Source organism: Tachysurus vachellii, chromosome 9, assembly GCF_030014155.1.
Source record: "Tachysurus vachellii isolate PV-2020 chromosome 9, HZAU_Pvac_v1, whole genome shotgun sequence".
NCBI classification, from domain to species: domain Eukaryota; kingdom Metazoa; phylum Chordata; class Actinopteri; order Siluriformes; family Bagridae; genus Tachysurus; species Tachysurus vachellii.
The window spans coordinates 18,691,918-18,715,594 of record NC_083468.1 but is presented as its reverse complement, the minus strand read 5'-3'; the positions used below and the strand labels follow the sequence as shown (position 1 = coordinate 18,715,594).

Genomic DNA, 23,677 nt, shown 5'->3' with positions numbered 1-23,677 from the left:
TTCTAGCACTGCCTTAGTCTCTAATCAAACAGTCTATCATTTGTTTAAACTGCTATGCCTATGAATATGCATTTTAAAAGACAAATTATCCCTGAAAAGAAAGAAGGAAAAGAGAGAGAGAGAGAGAGAACTGACCAACTCGCACTAAGTAGGTATCAGGTTTGGTAATGTTGCAGAGGTACTCTCGGACAGTGGTAGTCTGAAGAGTAGAAGGCTGGGTTGTCACTGAAGGGGTTGTAGTCAGAGTTGTAGTATTAAACACCTCAGTTGTTGGGCCTGGAGTAGTCACAGTTGTCTCATTGTTTAATACTGAAATGGTAGAGACTCCTGACTTGTTGATTGTTGTTACAATTCCATCATCTGTAACTTCACTGAAAGGTCTCTCTGATCCTGTGAACCCTTGGTCAGCCAAATCGGTCACAGGAAGGGCAGAGGTGCTGTTGAGGGTTGAGTCAGTGGGTGCTGCAGAGGTATTATGTGTCTGGGTAAACACATTATTGTTGAGTGAAGTACTAGGGAGTGAGATCTCTGGCAAAGTAGAGTTCATAGACCAGTAGGTGTTTGTAGAAGTTGGAAATATGACGTCAGTTTCCTCCGAATCAGAGGGTGGAAGAAACACTGATGGGGAGGTGCTGCTGGCTACGGCAGACGAAACAGATTCAGAGTTATTCCAGTCAGGTGTTTTGGCCAGATCCCACAGGGAAGATGAAATGTCCATGGAAGGTGTTACTGCTGAAGAGTACAAAAATGGAAATGTACTGTTTATCAGACTAGGTCTTATGTCTGACAAATCCAAGATAGTAGTGTTAGACAAATCTAATCCTGAGATGTCTGTAGAAGATTCTTCAGGCCAGGAGTTGTTGTCCATGGGCTGCAAGTCCTCTCCATACATTGCTGTTAACACGTGACTGGGTGGAACAGTGTAGGTGCTGATAGTGCTTACAGACAGAGGGAGGGAAAAATATTTGGAAGTGGTCTGGTTGCCCCGTTGTTCTGTCCAGCTTTCATTACTCTTGGTGAGCTGAATATTGTAGTATTCCAGACTATTCATATCAGGCAGAAGAACATCGCTGGGCTCAATGGTAACGTCGGGCCAGTTAGAATATGACTCTGAAGTTTCACTGACTATGTTAATCTGATCTGCAGAGGCTCTGGAATGCACCGCTGTAGGATGAATGGCTTGGACACCAACATGAATAGTGCTGGAAAATGATACATGGTTTGGAATACTGTTAGGAATGCTGGTTAATGTAGGTGTTACACTTTGAGAAATTGTCATTTTGCTACTGGTTACATGAAAAGTACTAGTTGAATTTTGGGTAATACTGAAGGCCATGTTAGGATTTGTGGTAACATGTCTATCAGGGACCGTTTTGGAGGGACTGGCAGAGGGGTATTTTGTGGACAAAGGAATCATTACCCTTGTAGGAAAAGATGTATCATAAGATTCAGAGTTTGAGTCCTCAAAGTCGTACATGTCAGAGGGCAAATTGGTGACCAAAGAATAGTCATCTGCCTCAGATCCCATGTAGGACATTGTTTCCAAATAATCCCCAGAGCCAGAACCATAGTCTGCATCCATAGTGTTGGCTGGGAAGTAGACCTCTGGTGGACCCATAGTCGGTTCTATGAAGGATGAGGTCACATAATAATTTCCAAAAATAGCATGACTTGGATACAACTGATGATCATCTAAGGTAGCATCATTTTGAATATTTACATCATGACTAGGGACTAAATGATTAGAAAGTTTTTCTTGCGTTCCGTATGTAGTGTCGTTATTGCTAATTCTTTCTGCCTGTAATTCAGGTGGTGCAAATGGTGGTTCTGCAAAAGAATCCAGCTCTGCTGAAGGGACATTTAGTGCTGTCAGCTGGGTGCCATCAATCAAGCTTGGAGGGGGCATCAATGCTGAGGCATATACACTGCTGATGGTGTGACTGTAGTAGTACTTCGAGGCTTTGGGTGATTCATTGTTAGGCAAGATGGAGTATGTCCTATGGATGTCATTTGTCTGTCCCAAGGCTTCAAAGGATGGATATAGTAAGGTGGTGGGTGAAGTAAATTCATGTGGCAATTCCATCAAAGATTGCTTTGCTGTGTTGGAATCCGACAAAGACCAGTCTAAAGAAGACAAAATACAAACAGAATGATTGTATAAGCAGTTTGATCACACAAGCACTATCTAATGTTTCTTGTTTTTTTTTTTTACCACTCAAAGATGATCTACTAGTCAGAAATGACATTTTTATCTGAAAAGATTTGGATTAACATTCTAAGCAAGTTTTAAAAGATGTTAGATCAACAAAAAGCTCAAAACTCACAATATTCCCTTGTGGAAATTATATTGGTTATTTAGGTTTTAAAGACTATAATTACATTCATTCTGCATCTGGTCCAGTCATATGCCAAACTAGATATTTTCAATCTTGATATTTTAGTCTCCATGAAGCAGTGTAAGTAATTTTAAATGGTTGTGAACCCATAACAAACATGCATGGACCTAGTCATTAAAAAGAGTAAGCCTAAGCCTACGTTCAGGTAGCAGGCAATAAAATGCTTTTTATGAACAACTGGGGTATGGTAAAAAAAAATAAATAGAGAACATTTGGGATTTAGAGGCATCTATGATGAAAATGGATCAGTTTATGATTGTTTCCATGCACTAATAAAAGAACCTTCTTTATGGATATGCATTGTAGAATGTTCCAAGTTACGATTTATTATTATTTATTTATTTTTTCGTAGTTCAGTATTAACACTGATAAATACTAAATTCATTGAAGAAGGTTTTTACAGCCCTGCCCGTGATCAGTTTTAATGAATTATTTAATAAGAACTACAATGATTACACAGGTCACAATCCTTCACATCTAGTTTCTTGCAAGACACTTGAGACAGAGAACTACATTTCAATAATTAAAAGTAAAGCTTTGAAACGCAGGTCCTAAGAGCAGTATCAGTTTGCTCGGTTTATATTCTTAAATGTTCTAAAATTTCCATTAGCTCAGACTTTACAACATGTGCAAGGGCACTGGAATAAAGACTGGCAGTGTATTCAGTAGCAGATGTGCGCTAATGAAATGGGCCTTTCTAGGGAGGATGAAGAGGAAAGGTGAGGTGCTTTCGTAATGAAGGAAAGAACGGACTCTCCTATTAGAAAGTGGGTGTTAGAGCTTGGCAGCTAGGAGAGAAGACTGGTGTTGCATAAAAGCACCAGTCATGAATAGTTGCTTTGTTTTTGATTGGAGCAAAATAGTATGTACCCAATCCGTAGTACTAAATCTATTGCACGGTGGCTAAAAGTAAGATTTTGGAAGTGTGCCCTCTCTGGTAGAAAAACACTAATGCAAGCTATGTGTGGAAAAACATTGTGTGCAGCAAAACTTGTGCACTGTGCTGATTAATCTAATGGCTGGAAGGGCAATCAATAGACATTCAGAGAGAATTCAAGGCTGCATCCCAAACCATATAACTGATAGACTATTCAGTATGGTAGAGTGTGGTCTGGAACACGCTCTGAAATGTTTATGACTTTGTAGATTTGTTCAATATCAGCAGCATTATAAGGATAAAAAACATCATGGTGCAGATCAGTGTGAATGTCACAGTTACACAGGGTAGCGTAAGGAAAAGGGCTGGTGTGTTGATCTTTATGATCTGGTGTGTTGTTTCTACACTGGATGCAGCTTCTTGCGTCAATGCAGCAAGTAGACGTGAGCTAGCACATATATTTTTATTACCTAATCTATTACCGCAAATGGCTCACTCTTAGATAAAAATTAAGAACCACACCAAATTTGACAACTGGGTAATGATGTACAGGCCACAAAGAGGATAAATCAGTCGATGATCATTAACCTGCTTTCTATCAAACTGGATTTAAATGTTCAGCAAGAGAAACGTTAAGACTCCAGAATCCATTTTTTTCTTATAGTATCATATTGACTCACATTCTCTACTCTCTCACACTTCTCTGATGCTGTCTCCTGTGTACTTGGACGTCTGTTGCGCCTGATGTCTGTCATATCTAAGGTATAGGTGTAATAATTTCCGGCCAATTCGATCCGCAGACCCCTGACACATCAGTGACTGTAAATGACTTTTACAGGATTGTCATGGTGACTCACAGCACTTATTTGGATCCAGACTGGGATTTAAAAACATCTTAAAAGAGCTCGATTCAGTTTTCAAAAATATGCTTATGACCCACTGTGAACTGTAACTGCAGTCTGTCAGAGAGATCACTAAACATGACTCCAGATCCAAACCAGACAGCTTTGTGAGTCAGAAGATGCCGACATTACATATGAGTCTGATGTAATCCTCCAAATTTATTTAGTAAATATTCAGTAATATTATCAGCCCATTAATCTATAGTTAGAATCTTGCAAAAAAGCCTCAATGGGAACATGCTTTAATATGCAGATCCCATTAGTAAAATGAATAAGTCCACACACACACATACACACACTTTCCTTTCTAAAAAGCTCTTGCAATTCACAGAAGTATAGAAAACATAATCCTATGCTGTTTTACCCAGACCTGCATATTACATGATTGGGTTTCTGGAGAGTAAACAGTTTTCTATACTCACAGCCATACTCACTCTGCCAAGTGTTTGAAACCCCTAAATATGAGCTGCTGAGAAATTCTGACCCTATATCTGTAATAATTATTTACAGAGCAAAAAGTAGATAGTACTGAAGAATTAACAATAGCAATAATAGTAATAAAATATTTACTATTTACGTAAAGAATTAGTTTTATTGCTATGACTTTTCAGTCCCCTTATCTAAAATATATTTTAAAAAATTTAAGAATACATTTAAAATATATCTAAAATAATGTCACCACACAGAATGAGGGTTTCCGGTTTAAACCTTAGCTCCTGTCAGTGTTTTGAGTGTTTTTGCAGTGTTTTGAATATTCTCTTGTGTGAGTTTCTGGGTTCTTCGGTTTCCTCGCACTTCCCAAAAACATACATTTAGGTGATTTGGCTACACTTAAATGCCTATATGTTGAAATGTATGTTTGTCCCAGGATAGACTCCAGACTGCTACAAAACAGACCAGCATAAAACGGATACTGAAAATGAATGAAAGTACATGTTCTAGTTCTGGCATAAAATGCTCAGATAATCTGACTTATTATATTCGCAGACCACAAAATCGCTGTGTAATTTTAGAGCGTGGATGTTTGCAAGTTTGAAGATGAACATGAGTTAATTTTTGTAAATATTCCTACATTGGTGTAAAAGAACTCAAGTGTCCTGATAGATCCTTCACCAGACTGTACAGTATACCTTTAGGATTAACAGGAACACTGAATGCACCCCAGGCCTCCTTGCCCAACATCAGTGCCTGTCTCTTGTAGCTGGTTGAACACAAATCCCCACAGCCATGATCCAATATCAAGTGAAAGCCTTCCCAGAAAAGTGAGGGTTATTATAACAACAAAATGGGATGGAATGGGATGTTCAACAAGCACATACATATGAGTGCGATCATCACCACACAACGTTACTGCATATAATGTACAGCATGTTGTTAGTATTTGGTCTGATATCTCCCTTAGCTGAAAAAGCAAATATGTGTATGGAGTCAAAAATCATAAATGCTATGACGAAATTGTAGACATTATTTTTTAAATAGACTGAGGTTCAATTTAAATCCCAACCCCAAAAGAAAGCGCTGATGAGTCCAGTTAAAACCTAAGCAGTGCTCTTACCAGTACATTTATGTGCAAGATGTGAACTCCTATTCATTACAGGGACAATTCTTAGTTGCACCATGAATCCTGGCAGTGAATTATCTCTGTGTGGTGCCAGGATTTAGGACTTACCACAAGGCAAGGATTTATTAGGAATGAAAGCATGAGGCGACACTGGTCCTTTACATATACAACTGAAGACCCCTGGTGTCTGCTAAATAGCGAAAGACGACTGTGCTCTGTGGAATCATGCTTCAAAGCAGGCATTACCTAATTTCTACTGAGAGGGCCAACTCGAGTGTTAATGAAACAGCATGACCCTGAGCAGTGCAAGACAGATGACGATGTGACAGACTGAAGGCAGGGGAAACACATGGGGATGACTCGCTCTACCACCTGCTCCAGAAACTTGACCATGTTACGCATCGGTGCCGTTTCATTGTGATCTCTGACTATTGTATTCTCGGATGGTAAGCGAGAGTGATAGCATGTCACTGAGGGTGTGTTACACATTAAGCATAATCATTCTACAACAATACTTATAGCAGCCACGCAAGTATTATATACACTTAAATGATATATTGGAAGCCATTATTACATCATTTCATACAGCAAATAAAAATCTACAGAGAGTGTGAACCAAAAGAAAAACATGGTGCATGGACACTCACGTGTATCAACTAAATATATATCAGCGTATGTATTTTCTTGTGGCACAACAGACTACTAGCTTCATTTCCAATTCCCTGACATTTAAAAATCCAACTTCATGATAAACTACACCCAGCAACCGAAGCCACATTCTGCCAATCAGGAGGAATGATTTTTACTAGTTGTATAAATCAGCTTGTACAAATGACTAACAACCTTTGCAAATCATATGACATTCTCTATCTCTATGACATAACTCTGTTAATAAGCTGTTGAGAAAAAATAAAGATGTGAATAATATTGGTAGAATAACAAAGCTAACACCTAGCCAACATTTTAGCCAAACGTACTGCTGGTGATATAGATATTAGATATAAGGATATAATAAGGACTAAGACTACAGAGAAGCACAGGAAATGAGTGCGCATTCATGTTTATTAATGTGCCTAAGTAGTTTGTCATATTTTGGGGTTAAATTACATTTCAGCCTGGTTAATTAGGTTTCTGGGTGACCGAAACATGAGACTAAGTACACTATAGTAGATAACTAATGAATTTATGATCTAATACCACATTAATAGGCGGCTCTGGAATTCAGACTCGTGTCAAGGGTGAGAGGTGGATTTTTGTATTCTGATACAAAACATTGTTGCCACATCTTTAGCTCGCAATCTATAGTGTGACCGAGTGTGAACAAAATGAGGAAAAGGAGTCTTGAGATGAGATCAACTGCATAAATGATCCAGATCAGCAGACTCAAATGTAATTTGCTCCTCCCTGAACCCCTTCTACCACTCGCCAGGATAATTTAACCCAATAAATGTAGAAAGTCTGTCTGAGGGCTATGGGAGCTTTTATCTCTGTAACGCCTCGCCGACAATTCCACACAACTGGCAACATCGAAAAGAATTCAAATGGAAATGCATGCATTATCCTTTGTAACGCATACAGTGTGTTAGTAACATCAAACATGTTTAAAACTGTCACCACGTCTTCCGCGAGTGGGAGGAAATGAATAAAAGACAAACTATATTAGCATCACAAATGCGGAACGATGCAACGTTTTCATCTAAATGGACAGTGACAACAAGCTAACTGAGAAACAAAGACTCCCGTGTCTCGTTATTTTATATACGAGATGTGTGTCATTGTCCGGCAATAAACAGAGAGAGTTATACAAACCTCCCTCGCTTTCATTATCCGGACTCGGTTACAAAAGTTCATTTAAAAGGAACAGCTGTGAATCACACAAAAGTGAGTCTGTAGCCAAGGTCTACTGCTGGGAAAACTAAGATACCAATTATAGGCCCCCTTTTAATGATGTCATTTGCCTTCATTTGCCAGGCTCTTTCCAGTGACAGTCTCATTTGATGGTGGTGCTATTCCAGAAAAGCGGAGTGAAACACTCTTTTGCCCACATATGTTTCTGTTTTAGACACAACCCATTGCGTGACTGCTTTACTCCCTCGCTTTACTCACGCTCTAATAAAACAATAAAGTGATGCCTGTGCTGACATTCACTTTATTTCTCAAAGACCTATGTCTGTATTATTACAGTAGTGCAGGAACACTAATATGACCAAAAGTTTGTGGACACCTGACCTTCATACCCAGATGTGCTTCTTCCCCACTATGTCTTTGTATGCTGTAGCTTTAATTTCCTCTTTGCTGGAACTGAAGGGTCAAGTCAACCCTGTTCCAACAGGACAATGCCACTGTGCACAAAGAGATCTCCATCAAGACATGCCAAGGTTGGAGAGGAAGAAGACGTGTGACCAGCACAGAGTACTGTACTCAACTCCTGAACACCTTGAGGATGATGAACTGGGACAGAAAATGAACCCCAGACCTCCTTATCCACCATTAGTGACCTCACTAAACTTCTTATGGCTGAATGAACATAAATCATATTTTTAACTTTGTCGATATGAACTTTACTTTGAAAAGTGTTTAAGTAATAAAATAAACATTTGGGGACACGATGTTACAATATTACAGGAAATCAACCATCTGTGATTTATATATAGTTGTTACTATAAAAATTATAACGAATCAGAAAAAGTGTTATCATAATGTTTTTAAACAAATAAAATCATTTTCATTAAGTTGTTTTTTTAAAGTTTTGTTATTTTAATTGTATTTAAATAATCAAAAAGCAGAGATTTATCAACAACACTTGCAGGGTTACTGTCACCTCCTCTAACGTGGAGACGGTGGTGCTGCAGGAAGTGAGCGGTCCTTTATGAATTGCTGCAGTATCGTGTCTACGTCTAGATTGATGTTTCCACCCAAACTTGAACACTGATGACAAAAACATCATCTAACATCTAATGTTCAATCGTACAATTCTTCTCTTCACAGTTTCTCTAAAACATTAAAAAATCCTGATAATGAGGTCCTGAAAGAGAAATGAGAAATTGATTGTGAAAGGCTTGAAGTCTCCATGTTGTTGGGTGTAACATGACAGATGGAGTGAGACAGATCCAGACAGAGAGAGAGAGAGCAAGAGAGAGAAGGTGAGACAGAGTGAGGGTGAGAGAGGGAAGTTGAGACAGAGCAGGGAGACAGAGCAAGAGAGTAAGAGAGAGAGAGAGAGAGAGAGATGGTGAGAAAGAGAGAAAGCAACAGAAGGTGAACGAGAGAGAGAAACTTTTTACAATACTTTATTTGCACAAGTCACATAAAAATCAGAATGACTCAACAAATAAGTAAATAAATAAATATAAAAATGCTTCAATAAATTAGGGTAGAGATCACAGTAGTACTTATTTTAGCTCTGGTGCTAAGATGAGTTTCCCTTCAGTAACAGAGCACAGAGCATTGTTCCAAAACCACACTGATTCAAATCATTCATGCTTTAAAAAATATTAAAATCGATCAGGAGTCTTGATTTAATAAGTCTGGAGAAAATAATTTTAGTGTCACAGTCTGTGCTACCTTGTATTTTCGGCTCAGGTATATTGCCATTTTTTGCCTGACGAAATATAAAATTGATCAGCTGGCACATGAACCTATTTCTCCTGACATATTTAAAACCAAGAATAAAACACTCAAAAGTAAAATCAACAATTAAAAAAACCTTAAAATGCTCTGTAAAAACACAAAGAAAGACTGTAACCTGGAGCAGTGAGTAAAAGCATGAAAAACAGTTCTCTCTGTGAACAGAATGGACAATCATGTGCAACATCAGGGTTTAAAATGGAAAGAGTTCACAGAGATAACACAGTGTAAAATCCTCCATTGGAGATCAACAGCTTTTTTGGTTAACGGTGGTTTGTACAATGCCCTCCACTCTGGTTTATTATCATCATTAAAAACCAAGTACACTTATCCATGGGGTGTCTACCCTCCCACTCAGCTTTTTCTTATTTAACACAGGCTCTGTAGAGAAGCTTCACCAACATGGTCCATCTCCCCCTCACCTCTGCACTCCAGGAGAGGACCTTCACACCCGTCAAGGTCGGGAGCGACGTTCAGCTAGGGAAAGGGTCCCTCTTTTACAGGCCCAGTCTCTGTATACTGATAGTCCATCAGCCAAACACACTCCTGTGATGTTAGGGAGGACCTCCAGCAGTGTAGGAGTTGATTGACAACACGCAGGGACCACAGTCCCATACGCGCTTCCAGGTCCTCTACCTTCGACAGGTCAGCTCCCACGATGTTCACAAGCTCCCAGAGTGTCACAATGTCTGTGGAGATGAGAGTCCTGGACAGTGCAGGGACGGTCACACCGGGAATGTCCATGCACCCGCCATACACCAGAGGCTCCTCTAGCAGCCAGTATAATGTTCCACTCTTTTTGTTGTGCTTTTTAAAAAAGTTCTAGATTTTAAACAGTCCACGATAAAACAAAGGTAATCCAGAGATGTCCAGCGTTTTGGGGTCTATTAAAAACTAAGTCCTGTCCAGCCTTAGACCACCAACTGTGCGTAGTAATCCACTGGCTGCTGCTCTCCATAACAAATCTTTTGGTCCAGTGAGGAGTCTCTTGATGAACTGAAGGTGGAAAGCTGTGGTTCTGCTGGCTAGATGGACCAGCCCCTGCCCTCCTTCCTCCTTAGGCAGATGGTGAACTCTCTGAGGAATCCAGTGTAGACCATTCCAGAAGAAATCCACAAGCAGGGCCTGGATGCTTGCTAGCAGGTTTGGCGGCGGATCCACGCATGCCAGCTTGTGCCAGAGGGACGACGTGGTGAGGTTGGTGATGACAAGCGATCACCCCATAGGATATCCTTGGGACCAGCCGCTTCCACCTGCTCAGTCTGCCCTTCACATGCTCTACATCGCCATCCCAATTTTTATTTAAAAATTCATCATTCCCCTGGTAGACACCCAAGTACTTAAAACCACCTCTTTTCCACACTAAACCTCCCGGAAGTGTAGGTTGCCCACCTCCCCACTCACCAACTAAAATGGCCTTACTTTTTGCCCAGTTGACCTTGGCAGATAAAAACTGAAAATCATTTAAAATATCATTGAAAACATTCACATCTTTGCTTGTGGAATAATAAAACCAGAAACATCTCAGTCTATTTACAAGAGGTTCAATTGCTAGTGAATACAGCATGCCTGACAAAGAACAGCCTTGTCGTATACCTCTGTACACTTTAAAAGGGGCACATAAACCACCGTTAACCTTCAGTACACTCTCAATTTCACTGTACAACACTCTGATCATGGCCATAAAACCTGGGTTGAAGCTTACGGTCTGCTTGCAAATTTCAGTGGGCTCTGTTAAGAGATTCTGTTCGCAGAGCATGTATGAACCTTTTCTGTCCATTCTTTTGCTCTAAACTGAAAAAGAACTCAGAAGGAGCATCCATCTAAGTTGTGCTTTTAAAGCGTGAGCGGACCAGCGCACCCTGTGCTGTAATGTCTAACAGGTCATTCATTTTGGATTTTTTACTTTTGAGGGCTTCAATATGCCCTCGATCTCCTGTGGCCTCCAAATGCTGGAGTTCCACTATGTCTATCTGCAGAGCTTTCAGAGATCTAACTATGTGTCTCTTGTGATGTTGAGAGTGTACTGTTGACAAAAAACTTTGATTTGTGTTTTACTCACATCCCACCACTGCTGTAATGAGTTAAAAACGATTTCATAAATAAGTAAAAGACATTTCATTTGTGCATTTGAAGATACAAAAATCCTGTAATCGAAACCATCGACGTTGAATTTAAAAACAGCATTTAGCTCTTCTGTACCTTCCTTAAAAACCATAAAAGCCACTCTCCTGAAAGGCACTAGGTGTTTAATGAGGGAGACCACTCGTACTGAGAAAGCTATTTGGTTATTATCTTGTCAGGAATAAAAGGAGGGACATTAGTTAGCCTTTGATAGATTAACCTTTTTAATTGGGGAACTGAGGGGAGAAACAGATTTGAGTTTGTTATTCACTACAATGCCTTTGTATGACTCAGTTGGCGCACTTTTTTCAACATCATTCAAAAAGATCCCAATTGCACTGTTCATACGGGAGGCAGAGACAATGTTCTCGTTCCCCACCACGTTACCGAACGCTAAAACACACTCCCTTAAGCTCGCCGCACACACCACCCTCACACCGTGCTGGCGATCCAAACTTTCGTGCTCGGAGCTGCCATGCTCCTCCACCACGCTGCTCACACACACAAACACACACAGTTACTTGCTCACACACACACGCTCACACAGCAAAATTAACAAACTGCATTAAATGGCGAAAAAATTGCCACTCACACTCTCACGCGCTCAACATGCCACCCTCACTCTTCCACTGCGCATGTGTAGAGAGAGAGAGAGAGAGAGAGAGAGATGGTGAAAAAGAGCAGCAGAGGGTGAATGAGAGAGAGAGAGAGAGAGAGAGAGAGAGAGAGATGGTTAGAAAGAGCAACATAGAGTGCATGAGTGAGAGAGAGGGCGAAAGAGAGAGCGAGAGAGAGCGAAAGAGAGAGCGAGAGAGAGAGCAGGTTGGGATAATCTAAACAGCAGGACTCCACACCATAAGTGATGTATTGTGTAATTCACTGGAGGACGCTCAAGTTCTGTGTGTTTGGCCATATCCCTCTGTTTTCTTCAAACGGTGGAAGGCTGTGACTGTAACCGGAGAGGCCCTGAAGACCATGCCACACTACAGGCTCTCGGCAGTACCCATGTCTTTAGCATGCCACAACCCCCCGGCCACAACTCTTCATCGAGTAAACTTATACTGTTATGAAAATAAAGCTTGTCTTTTTAAATCGGAGATACTAACAAATGAAGTAGTGATAACCTGAGTTGTAAGATATCTGTCTATTTCCTGGTTATGGCATTTCTCTCTCTCTCTTTCGCTCTCTCTCTCTCTCTATGTGTAGGATTTCCCAGACCTGATGTCTGAAGACTGAAGATCAGGACTGACATCACCACATTAAATGAACATAAAAGAAAGACTGCGTTTGAGTCTATAACGTCAGTCCTGTTTAATCACTGACAGCCACTTTTGTATATGAAAGCTCTGTCCTGGATTTGTACTTTCACAATTCTTTGCATATAAGCGTTAACTCTTTTTCAACAAGGGTCATAAAATAGAATTTGTTCCTGTTTTGTTGTTCTCATGTTCAACATTCAATCCTCATCAACTTACCTTCTACCGCGGAGGTTAATGGCTCACATGAAAGTAGACACGCAAGACTCAAGAGATTTATAGTCTCTATAGAGAGAAGACATGAGAAGGGAACCTTGCGAGGAACCAGACTCCAAAAGGGAACCCGTCCTCTTCTATAGGACACCGGGTAAATTATTATCCTTTTACAACGGTATACAGTATATTGTGAATAAGAGAGCTGGGATGAGCACAGGACAGTCTTAATGATTACAGCAGCAGTTCCTAAGAACAAGTCTACAGTATCAATGTGGTATGAGATGCTATAAAGTTCAAATAAATGCACCTTACATACTGTAAACATTTGTGTTACGTAGGATTTGTAAACCAGTAGTGAACAAAAAAGTTTTTCTTCTATTATTATAAGGTGATACTGATGTACTTTTCTTCACAAATGTATCTTCAAAGTAAACAGTGATATCAAACCCATTTCTGCTCTCTGAGATGCCCCAAGTGCTTGTTCATAAGCACCTAAAATATGTGTTATGTTGAAATTCCGTGTAAGATTATCTGAACAGAGGTAAAATGGTCTCACACTGAAAGTTGGCAGTGTCCTGATTATTTTTATACCAGACCTGCGGCGAGAAAATAATTCACTTGTTTCTACTGATTGAAAATGTCTGATAAGTCGATGTCCATTCTGCTGGGGAATGAAACATTTGTCAGTATTGATGTCAGACTTCACAAAGCTTGTCTCTGTAAACACTGTGTAATAAATCATTTTGTCCTTTATAGCTGCCTGGACACTGAAGGGTTAAGTGCATTTTCTTTTGCGAGTCATGTCTGTTTCTCCTGGATTTAGGGCAAGTACTCGACTCGAATGCTTTTGGACCTATTAGTCCGTCTGCTGAGTCTGAAAAGAAGGAATGTGATAAGTTTTGTCTGCTATTTGTTCTGGTTGCATGTTGCACATCATTAAATAAACAAAAAGAAAAGGCAAGAAGTGTGAGAAGCGTGTACAGCTGAAAACTCAGGAAACTGAGAAAACTCAGTTTTTACTCGTTGGGCAGAAATTTTGTAATGGAAAAAAGTATACAGACTCTTAGTAAGCTTAGAAATCACAAGCACAGAGAATTCAGAAATACAAATATACTTATCTAAATAATAGTTTTGTGTAGAAACAATTTGTGTATTGTTTATTTTAATTCCCTTCTTGTTTATTACATCTTTGCAGACATATTACCTCAGTTACCTCGTATTACCTCAGTTACAGAATGAGCTAGGATGTCTGTTATTGTGTTGTTTATTTTACCTTTATTTTCTTTTTGGATTTATTGTTGCAAATAATCTAGAACACCTCACATTTTGTTAGCGCTTCAGCTTAGTCGTTTTTTTTTGCCGTTGTGCCTTGAGGGTCAGTTTATAAGCTGATATCGACAATACACAGTCAACTGCAACCCAAAATACATGCCATATTCAGGTCACATCCTGCAGCTGACTCATTTTCAAAGTGACTGGGGACTCATTATCTATCAGAACTGTCGACGTCCGGTGACATGACTAGACTACAGCGACTAAATGTGGGTGTGTCTGGCAAAGTGATAAAGTTGAGAAAAGCTGAACTCTTTTGCAAATCTGGAGCCTACTTGGTGAGTCTCCACACGGGAGTAAAGTGTAGAGTGCATGTGATCCGTGACTAAGAGAAGACTCTTTGCTTCTCCTTCATCTCAAATGATATTATGCACATATACACTGGAGAACTTTATACACAAATGCCATATCTTTTGCCAGCATGTTTTATTTTAGTAACATGAAAATTAATTTGTTGTCAATTGCTATGTTGCTACTTACACCACCCACTAATAAAAGTTATTACTATGGCAGCCAGTAGTAGTCTTTCATAGTACAGCTCCTATAGTCACAGCAATAAAATCCCTATATGTGTGAACCTTAGCTAAGAGTTTGTTTAGAACTGGATTGAGACTCTCACTCAAACACAGTACTAATCTTCGAGACTTTCAGAAAAACTCCCTGAGACGACATCAGGAAGGAACCTTGCGAGAAACCAGACTCCAAAAGGAAACCTGTCCTCTTCTAAATGACACCAGGTAAATTATTATCCTTCTACAACTGTATACAGTATAATGTGAATAAGAGCACAGGAAAGTATTAATGATTACAGCGGCAGTTCTTAAGAACAACTCTACACCATCAATGTGTTATTATTTACTGAAGGAAGGTATGAGATGCTATAAAGTTCATATGAATGCACTTTACATACTGTAAACATTTGTGTTACGTAGGATTTGTAAACTAGTTATGAACAAAAATGTTTTTCTTCTATTATAATGAAGTAATACTGATGTAGTTGATGTCAGAACTAGTAGCAAATTTGACACAAAGCCAATGACTGATAAATCAGCGTATGGATTTCTCTTATTTGTCTGAGCACAGTGCTTTAAAATAACCCGTGTAGCAGCTCAGACATCAGCATGAGCACGGTGTTATCTCATCCGCCAAGGCCTCGGCTCACGTTGCTCTGCTTTCACCCTCTTTGATTATGCGCTAAAAGAACCGTTCTGGTCCTCATAGGCTGCTGGTCTTGTTTAGTCATAGTTCTTCAGACAGGAGTCACCGGTAAAGGCTTGAAGTCAGTGCAAGTGACATGTTCTGTATCACGTCCAAATTTAGTCTACGGCAAGCGTATAGTTTATCTGGAATCGCAAACGATGAAGCCAAGAATGACAAAGACTATGCAAGAATGAGCTGTAAAAAAGCCTGATTAAGTAAAAGAAAGTTTCAAACAGATGGAAAAGGAACAAACAAGGATACAAGGTTTTTGTCATGTAAAAGTTAGTATACTTATTATTAATCGCCTATTAAACTGATACCTTAAAAAACTTTTAAATAGGTATCGGCTATGGAAATCTACCTCGTTAATAAAGATTTTTTCCAGAGAGAACTGGAGAGACGAAATGACTTGCAGATGTCTAAATTACAACTTATATTTGGCCTAAATGTGTGTGTTAAATATTTTCTCAGTGGTAGTGCTACAAAACAATTAATAGCCATTTGCTCAGGGAGAACCGCGAGATTCGGTTTATCACGGTTATTAATCTCCACAGGAAATCTTCTTGTGAAAATATTAGGAGGCCATTATTACATTTCCATTCATTCATCTGGCAGTTGGTTTTATGTGAAGTGACACAGTACTGAGACATAATACGAGCAGAGCTAGGCTTGGGCGAGAGAAAGGTTTTGCATAAGTGTTTTACAAAGGCTCTCTAGCAATCTTGAGATTAATAACCTTAAACAATACACACTTTTAACAACTTGTATAAAAGACACCGTTGCTCTAATCTTTTATGTATGAAGTCTCGTTTCAATCCACAGCGTTGTACTACTGCACTTTATTCGTTATAAAACTGTGGGCCGGTCGGTGCTGCATGGTTTCTTTACAATTATTGTGCTGTACTCTCTTACACAGTTTGCACACATTTGCACTTTATGTAGCACTGTGAAGTGTACTAAGTTCTGTGTTGTCTTTTGTAGTTGTGTTTTTTTGTGGAGCACGATTTCCCGAAGAACAGCGATTCATTTTACTGTGTAGTGCACTAGCTGTTTATGGTTGAAATGACAATAAAAGATTCTTAAATAGCGATGACAGCTTTTTAAAAACATATTTTTAGGAGTAGAGACATCCAACTGCTTAAAATAAGATTGTCAGGTGTGGGTGCCTCCGTGGGAACAGAAACCAGACCCAAATGCAGGGATTTTATTAATAAAATTACAAACCTGACAGACACAAGAAAACACTAAGAGTGAGCACTAAAATACAAAACAAGATGTGCGGAAACCGAGAACCAAAACATAAAAAGGAGAACACCAGGGTAACAAACACACGCAAGACAACGGATATAATAAGGGAGGTAATTAGTGACAAATAAGGATCAGGTGTGCAGAGGCAGGAACGGGCTAAGCACGGGGCAGGACAAACGCATGTGAAAACACAAAACAAACGAAAGCACATGGCGTTCTGACAGGGAATAGTCCAAACCATCATGACAACGATGGAGGAAGAATTATATCCTGTCCCTCATTAAAAAACCGTATTAGCAGAAAACAACTGCCCTAACAGTTGCCCTACTTAGTTAAGAGTACCTAATACCATGTTATTACCTTAAAAAACATCTGACTTTGTTTGTAATCGTCACTGACGGTGCTTCTTAGCCAACTGGGTGCATTAATCTACGTCACTAAGTCTCATGCTGTTTCAGTCGTTATTTGTTTGTCATTTCTATTAAATGCCAGTGAGTCTGTGACAGTAATCCCAATCCCAAAATACAAATTCACACAACTAGCATTTAAACAAAATAAAAAAATAAAAAAATGTCGTCTTTTAAGAACTCATGGTGGCAGCCATTTTGTTAGAAAAGTCCAGCAAAGTGTTGCTCACTCACGGACCTGCACTTTAAGTTCACGCATTCTCCTCATGCAACTTTTCTTCAGTGATACAAACCTTCAGAGTTAAATGTGGCCAGATTCCAACAGCCTTTCTGTCCTTCAGTGGCATTTAGTTTGCTCGTGTGGCATTGCAGCTCTGCATTTTGATGGGTCTGGCATACTGATCTGTCCCCAGTGTAGAAGCCGATGAATAATGAATACTCTCACTGTCACTCCCAAGCAGATCAGGTTTCACTTTAAGCGAAATAACACATGCAATTAGACAGTAAGAATGGGCTCGGCTCTAAAGCCATACATTTGTGGATTGCGACGGTGCCATGCAGAAGTTAGAAACTAAGGGTGGTTTCACATGTGTAGTGTTTAGTGTGCTTGAATTGATGAATCCTCTATGGTGCTATGTGTTTAGGCACAACCACACTCGCATGTGCACCTAAACAACCAGTATAGGGTCAGAGAAGGTCTGAGTGATGTGGTCTCGAGTTGCTTCCAGGCAAATTCTAGCACAATTCGGCAGCAGTGTGAAAGTGATTCATCTCTGAATAAAACAAATGCAGAACGTGAACCAAACCTGCTATGTGTTTTGGGTTGCGGGCTGCAGTTTCTTGTCGATGTGAGCTGCTAGTCTGAGCCAAAGGAACTATAGCTATCCAGAAATGCCATGTGTTCTGAATTTTTGGACAGACAAACAAAAAAATTTAAATAAACTTCTCTGTGCTTGGTTGAGTTTTGTGATTTCTTCACGCACTTGCCAAAATTACCTTTTTCCATTTCTGACCAATGAATAAAACGTTTTATTTGTTTTCAGCTTTGATTTTTGATTCCGACTTGGCAAATGGACTAAGGAGGCATTCACACTGACGGTTTAGCCTGAAACCGAGCACCGTTTGCATGATAAACTGGTAATATGAAAGATGTTCTGTGGACCGGGAGGTGCACCATGATACCGAACCTGAGGAGGTGGTACGAGTCCGGTTGCACTGGAACTTGCCGTGAGTCCTGTGAATGTGAACACAACTTGTACTCGGGTCTGCACTTGTTCACAAAGTAAAGTAACCTGTATGTGTCTTATAGCTGATGATGACATCGTTAGTTTCCACAACCCACATATGCACATAATAGGACCAAAATGATAAAAAAACAAACAAAAAAAAAGACTTTTGTGTTCTCCACGTGCGTTTGTGATGACGTAAGATGAACACAAATGCACCAGGGTTCGATAGAATCGATTAAGCCTGAAATACATTGGGATTCAAACTGCAGCAAGTTTGCCCAGTGGAAAAACCTCTTAACATGCAACTTTAAAGAAAAAGAGACACTGGGCAAAATTTCAGTCTAAACCAAAATAGACAAAACCCCATAAACTAGGTCGAGCCACAATGAACATAATTCATTTGCCTTGTATTCAAAGTGGAGCTCATTTTGAATTACTGAGAGCACAAAAAGCATTTAGGAATGTATGCTGATGTAAGTGGGGAGATTTCTGCACCTCAGGTCTGCCACCTTCATCCACTGGACTGTAGGACATGATTCATGCTGCTGCTCTGAGCTAAAGAGTCTTGTGAAACCTTCAGCAAAGTGTGAGCTGGAGAAGGTAATGTGACTCGGAGGTCTGTTAATGAGAATAAGCGTTTGTTTCCTTCTTCATCTTCTTCTAGTAGAAAACGGCCTTGATTTTAATTAGCAGACAGACAAAAACAGACAGACAAGAAGTCTAATTATACATGGTTGATTTTGATTGGTTGATTTTGATTGTAGAAGCAGAACAAAATCACCACTAACACAATTTAGTGCAATCTTTGTTACATTCATCCCTGAACATAAGAGATGATTAAATGACAGTTAATTGTTATTTTTTAGGTTTACTGAAAGTTAAAATCATCAGTGAAGGTCACCATGAAATGAAATGAGATCAGGATAAGACACATTGTGCAGGTAAGCTGTGGAGTACCGCTGGAACACTTTATTCATTTTAGCTCAAAATAATTAAGAGTCATATTGTAATGAGTCTGTCTGTGTTTCTGCCCTGTTTCTGTCTGCTGTCTTTCCCTGTTGTTAATTGTTTGCTCCGCCCACTCATTGGTTACCACGGACATTAATTGAACTCCATCTCTCCTTCAGGTGTGTTGTCTTTGTCTCTGATTGTCTCTGCTTTGTCATTGGTTCCTGTCAGTTATATATACTCTGTTTGCTCACTTCCCTGTTGCTAGACGTTGTCTATACAACGTTTGTGTTCCTGTTTCCCTCTGTGTTTCCTAGTTTTTCCTGTCTGTTTTCTGTTTCTTGACTTAGTTTATTAAAACGTTTAAAAACTGCACTTGGATCCTCACTCGCCTTTGTCCTGCATCGCGACACATATCAAAAACACTCTAAATCATACTATTATTAAGTACTAGTAATTCACATGCAAAGCTGCTGGTCTCACATACTCCTCATACTCACTTGTCAGATCAGATACGACTCATGCCCGAATGAAGCAAAAAGTTCCCAAAATTTCTGGCATGACTTAACAGGGTTTCAAAACAAAGGCAACGAAGCCTTGTCTTTGCATTAGCTAAAGTTATCTAGCTAGCACGTGACCAGTGTTCATATAGAGACCCACCCAGAATTATTCAAAAACAATTCACAAATAATTCTCTCACAATACAGCAAACAATTTGAGCAAACAAAAGAGAGATGGTTTCATGTCGTCTTGGCAAGTGACAATAACCTGAATATACGTTTTCTACTGCCAGATGGTTTTTTGTGTCTTTTTAGCAATAAGTACTAAAAATCGGAAAATACCTGCAATTAGATAAATGTCTAAGAAGAGATTTTAATAATCTTAAAATTAGTTTGCTGTAAACTTGTAATAGGAATTACTGGATACATTTTCACTTGCTTCAACAAGATGCCATTTTTGCAGTGTTGCTAAATTCATCTAAATTGGGATGTATTTCAAAACATACTGTATACTACTCTAGTAAATGGTATGTTAGTACACCTCTAAAGAGACACTGCTACAGGAACAGATCTGGGTCTCTTAGTTGCTTAAGGGAAATCTTAAAGCTACAGCATACAAAAACATCCTGTACAATTGTGTGCTTCCAGCTTTGCAGCAACAGTTTATAGAAGACTGACATCTAGGTGTGATGGTCAGGTGTCCACATAGTGTCTATAATGTGTATATAATACAAAAGAACGTAAATATCTCCCTGGGATTTCCTGAAACTGATACAGAATACATTATTGAGATTATTATTCAGTTATTCGTCTCACAACATATTACTCAGTGACTACAAAGAAGCTAGCAGGAAATGTATGCACTTATGAGTATTGAGAAAGTGTTGATGATTCTGTTTGATTATGTATAATGTTCACTGACAGAGGTCTTAAAAGTCACTTCTTTTCTGAATCAATATAGTATGATGCTGCTTATGCATGTCATGGTTTACAGCCAGGATTATAGAATCCTTGGTTGGGACGCGTCAAAAACGTCGTTCAGAAAGAGGTGTCCTGTACCGAGTTGGTGTTTTATTGATGGTGGTGAAGAACACTGTCTAACACAACACCATCAAATCTCCCATTAGTGATCAAATGTGACTGAGAATATGTGACACTGCATAAGATTAACGTTCGTTGAGACTCCATATGCCGTGGAATGGGGCGGAGTCACCTGGAAGAGACCACTCCCATCAGAACAGAAATGTGTCATCGTAGGATGAAGGTGATGCAACTATGTACTGATTTGCAGAGATGTTCCCTGTAGAAGGAACAAGTGAGCCCAAACCATGTTCTGTTATGCCAGTGAATATTCCTTATAATATAATAATCTGAAGTGTTGCCTGAAGTCTGAAGTGAAATCTATAAATAAATCAAAACTTTTCAGGAGCAGGTAAAGAAAAAAAATAAATCACTACTACCTTTGTACACATCAGCTGTATTTTAAGCCTTTTCAACTCACACATGATAGAATAAGGCCACATTTGAAAATGATAAACTGAGAGGTATATAAAGCACACAAAGTGGTAACAACGATCCTATCTGTGCATCACACACAAGAACTGCACTTTCACTGAACATCAATGGGTTTAGAAACTTAATCACCAATCAGGGAACATTTTAGAATTATTTTCTTGGCTATTCATGCAGTCAGTAGTGCTAACCTTTTGGTTTAATATGATCCATTACAAACGGCGGATACTCCTTAGATGGATCATAAACAAATTAATGCAAATGTCATAGAAGCAGCATGTAGAAAACATGCTCTGACATTGGTTCATCGCCAGCTATGTTTAAAATAGGAGCAGAGAACTGCCATGTTCTATCAGGCCCTTAAGCAAAGCACTTAACCTTCAACTGTTCAGCTTAAGGCTTATAGTACAGGACATCATGAAGCACTTTAGGTAATAAATGTAATTACATCATACTGCGATTGGTCAGAAGGTGTAGTTTTTATAACATCAGCTCTGACTGCAGATTTAGCTGAAAGGTGAATACAGCTTTATATTAACACACGCTTGTTCTACTGTTATTGTTATATAGTACCAAATAACACGGAGGCTTTGTTTAAATAATGGATGTTTCACATCACCACATGTAACTGTTTATAGAGTTTTCTGTGAGGATGTGTTTATTTATATTTTTGGAAGGAGTCTCCAGTGTTAGAACTTTATAACAGTCAGCTGTGGGATACGTGAGGGAAGGCTTGTGAGGGGGAGTGTGGTTGTTAACAGCTGTTATTATGCTCCTGATTATAGCTTGTACCCTTGTCTAGTTTGTCCAGCTAGTGTTATAAGCTTGTCCTTGCAAAATCCTGCTTTGCACTGCATTTGTGTGCTGCTTTCCTTTGTTTTAGTTTCCAATGTACTAGTTTACGGTTTTGACCCAGTTAGCCTGCGTTAGACCTTGGATGATGGATTTGCATGTGGTAACCTTTAGCATTGAGTCTCTAACCCCTGCTGTGGATTCTGACAATGAGATTTTGGGATGTATCTGCCTCACCTACAAAATGCTTAAGATCTGGACACATTATCTGGCAACTAAGACATGAGATGACAACCATTCCAGCCTGTTAAGGCAGGAGGAGTGCTGTAGAGTAGACAGCAACAGCAAGTATTCAGCCAACAAAAGAGCACACCACAAGCTGAACAGCTTCTTTAAACTGTGGCCAATAACAAATTCATCCATAAAAGTTCAGTCAGACACTTAATAAAAGAACAGAGAGGCAGACATATGGCATAGAATCTAACATGCTTTGAAAGTGAGAGCAGATGGCTTGTCTTATACTGCCAAAGTCTTCTCAACTTAATAAAACATCACTTTTACCAGTGTATATCATTTAATCTCGTCAAACAGAGGACAACCAAACAAACAGATTAGAGCTAGATAAAATAAAAGTCGGTGTTTTAAAGCACTATGGCATTTGCATTAACTTTGAGTTCGATTCAAATAATCAGGAGGATCTACAGAGGATGTAGGTGATGTTAGGTAGGGTTTTATCCTAAGCATTCATTAAGTGTACATAATCCGAAGATTTTAATTGGACATAGGTGGGATTAAGAAGCTGTAAATTAGGGATTGCCATGTTAAAGTGTTTACTATAACGCAAAAAAAAAAATTCCCACTGGGAAAGCAATAAAAGATGTGCACTTAGACTGTACTTAGGCACAGTTTTCATCAGGAGGATATTAATATTAATGACACTGCCTTCCCTTTCAGCATGAGCACGACACTGAGAATAAAGCTCCCTAGTGTCGTCCATAAGCCTCTGTAAAATAAACCAAAAACAAATGTCTGAAGATTAAAGAAAAAATCCATCCTGAACAACTTTGGATATTAAACTTTATAATGAACAAACAAGTTTCAATTACAGCCAAGATTTATTCTGTAATACCATTCGACTACCTCCTGATAGTGGAGACAGTAAAAGTTCTCTGACTTTCTCATCTCCTCAAATCTCCCCAGGCTTTACCACTATCATCTCCATGATGCTTGTCACTTCAAACACGGCTAACAAGCAAAGCCAAGTTTCGGCCATAACAACTTCTTTAAACCTTGAGCTCATCATAGCTTCAAGAACATGGTTGGGATCAGGGGATGGAGCTTTGAGAACATAGGTAGGAATTAGGGTGGAGCTTTGAGAACATAGGTGGGAATCAGGGTGGAGCTTTGAGAACATAGGTGGGAATCAGGGTGGAGCTTTGAGAACATAGCTGGGAACCAGGGTGGAGCTTTGAGAACACAGGTGAGAATCGGATGGAGCATCGAGAACATGGCTTGGGATGGGCTTCATAACCATGAGAGAGAAAGGGTGG

General features: G+C 39.4%; 1 protein-coding gene across 3 annotated transcripts in view; it reads right to left on the bottom strand.

Annotated features, from left to right (window-relative positions):
• si:ch211-1e14.1 (UPF0606 protein KIAA1549) overlaps positions 1-23,677 on the bottom strand; it is a 44,114-nt gene that overhangs the window by 18,779 nt on the left and 1,658 nt on the right. For all 3 annotated transcript variants that reach the window (XM_060878097.1, XM_060878099.1, XM_060878098.1), the window contains exon 3: positions 136-2,124. In XM_060878097.1, the coding sequence (XP_060734080.1) occupies positions 136-2,124 (1,989 nt within the window). The remainder of the gene's footprint in view (positions 1-135; positions 2,125-23,677) is intronic.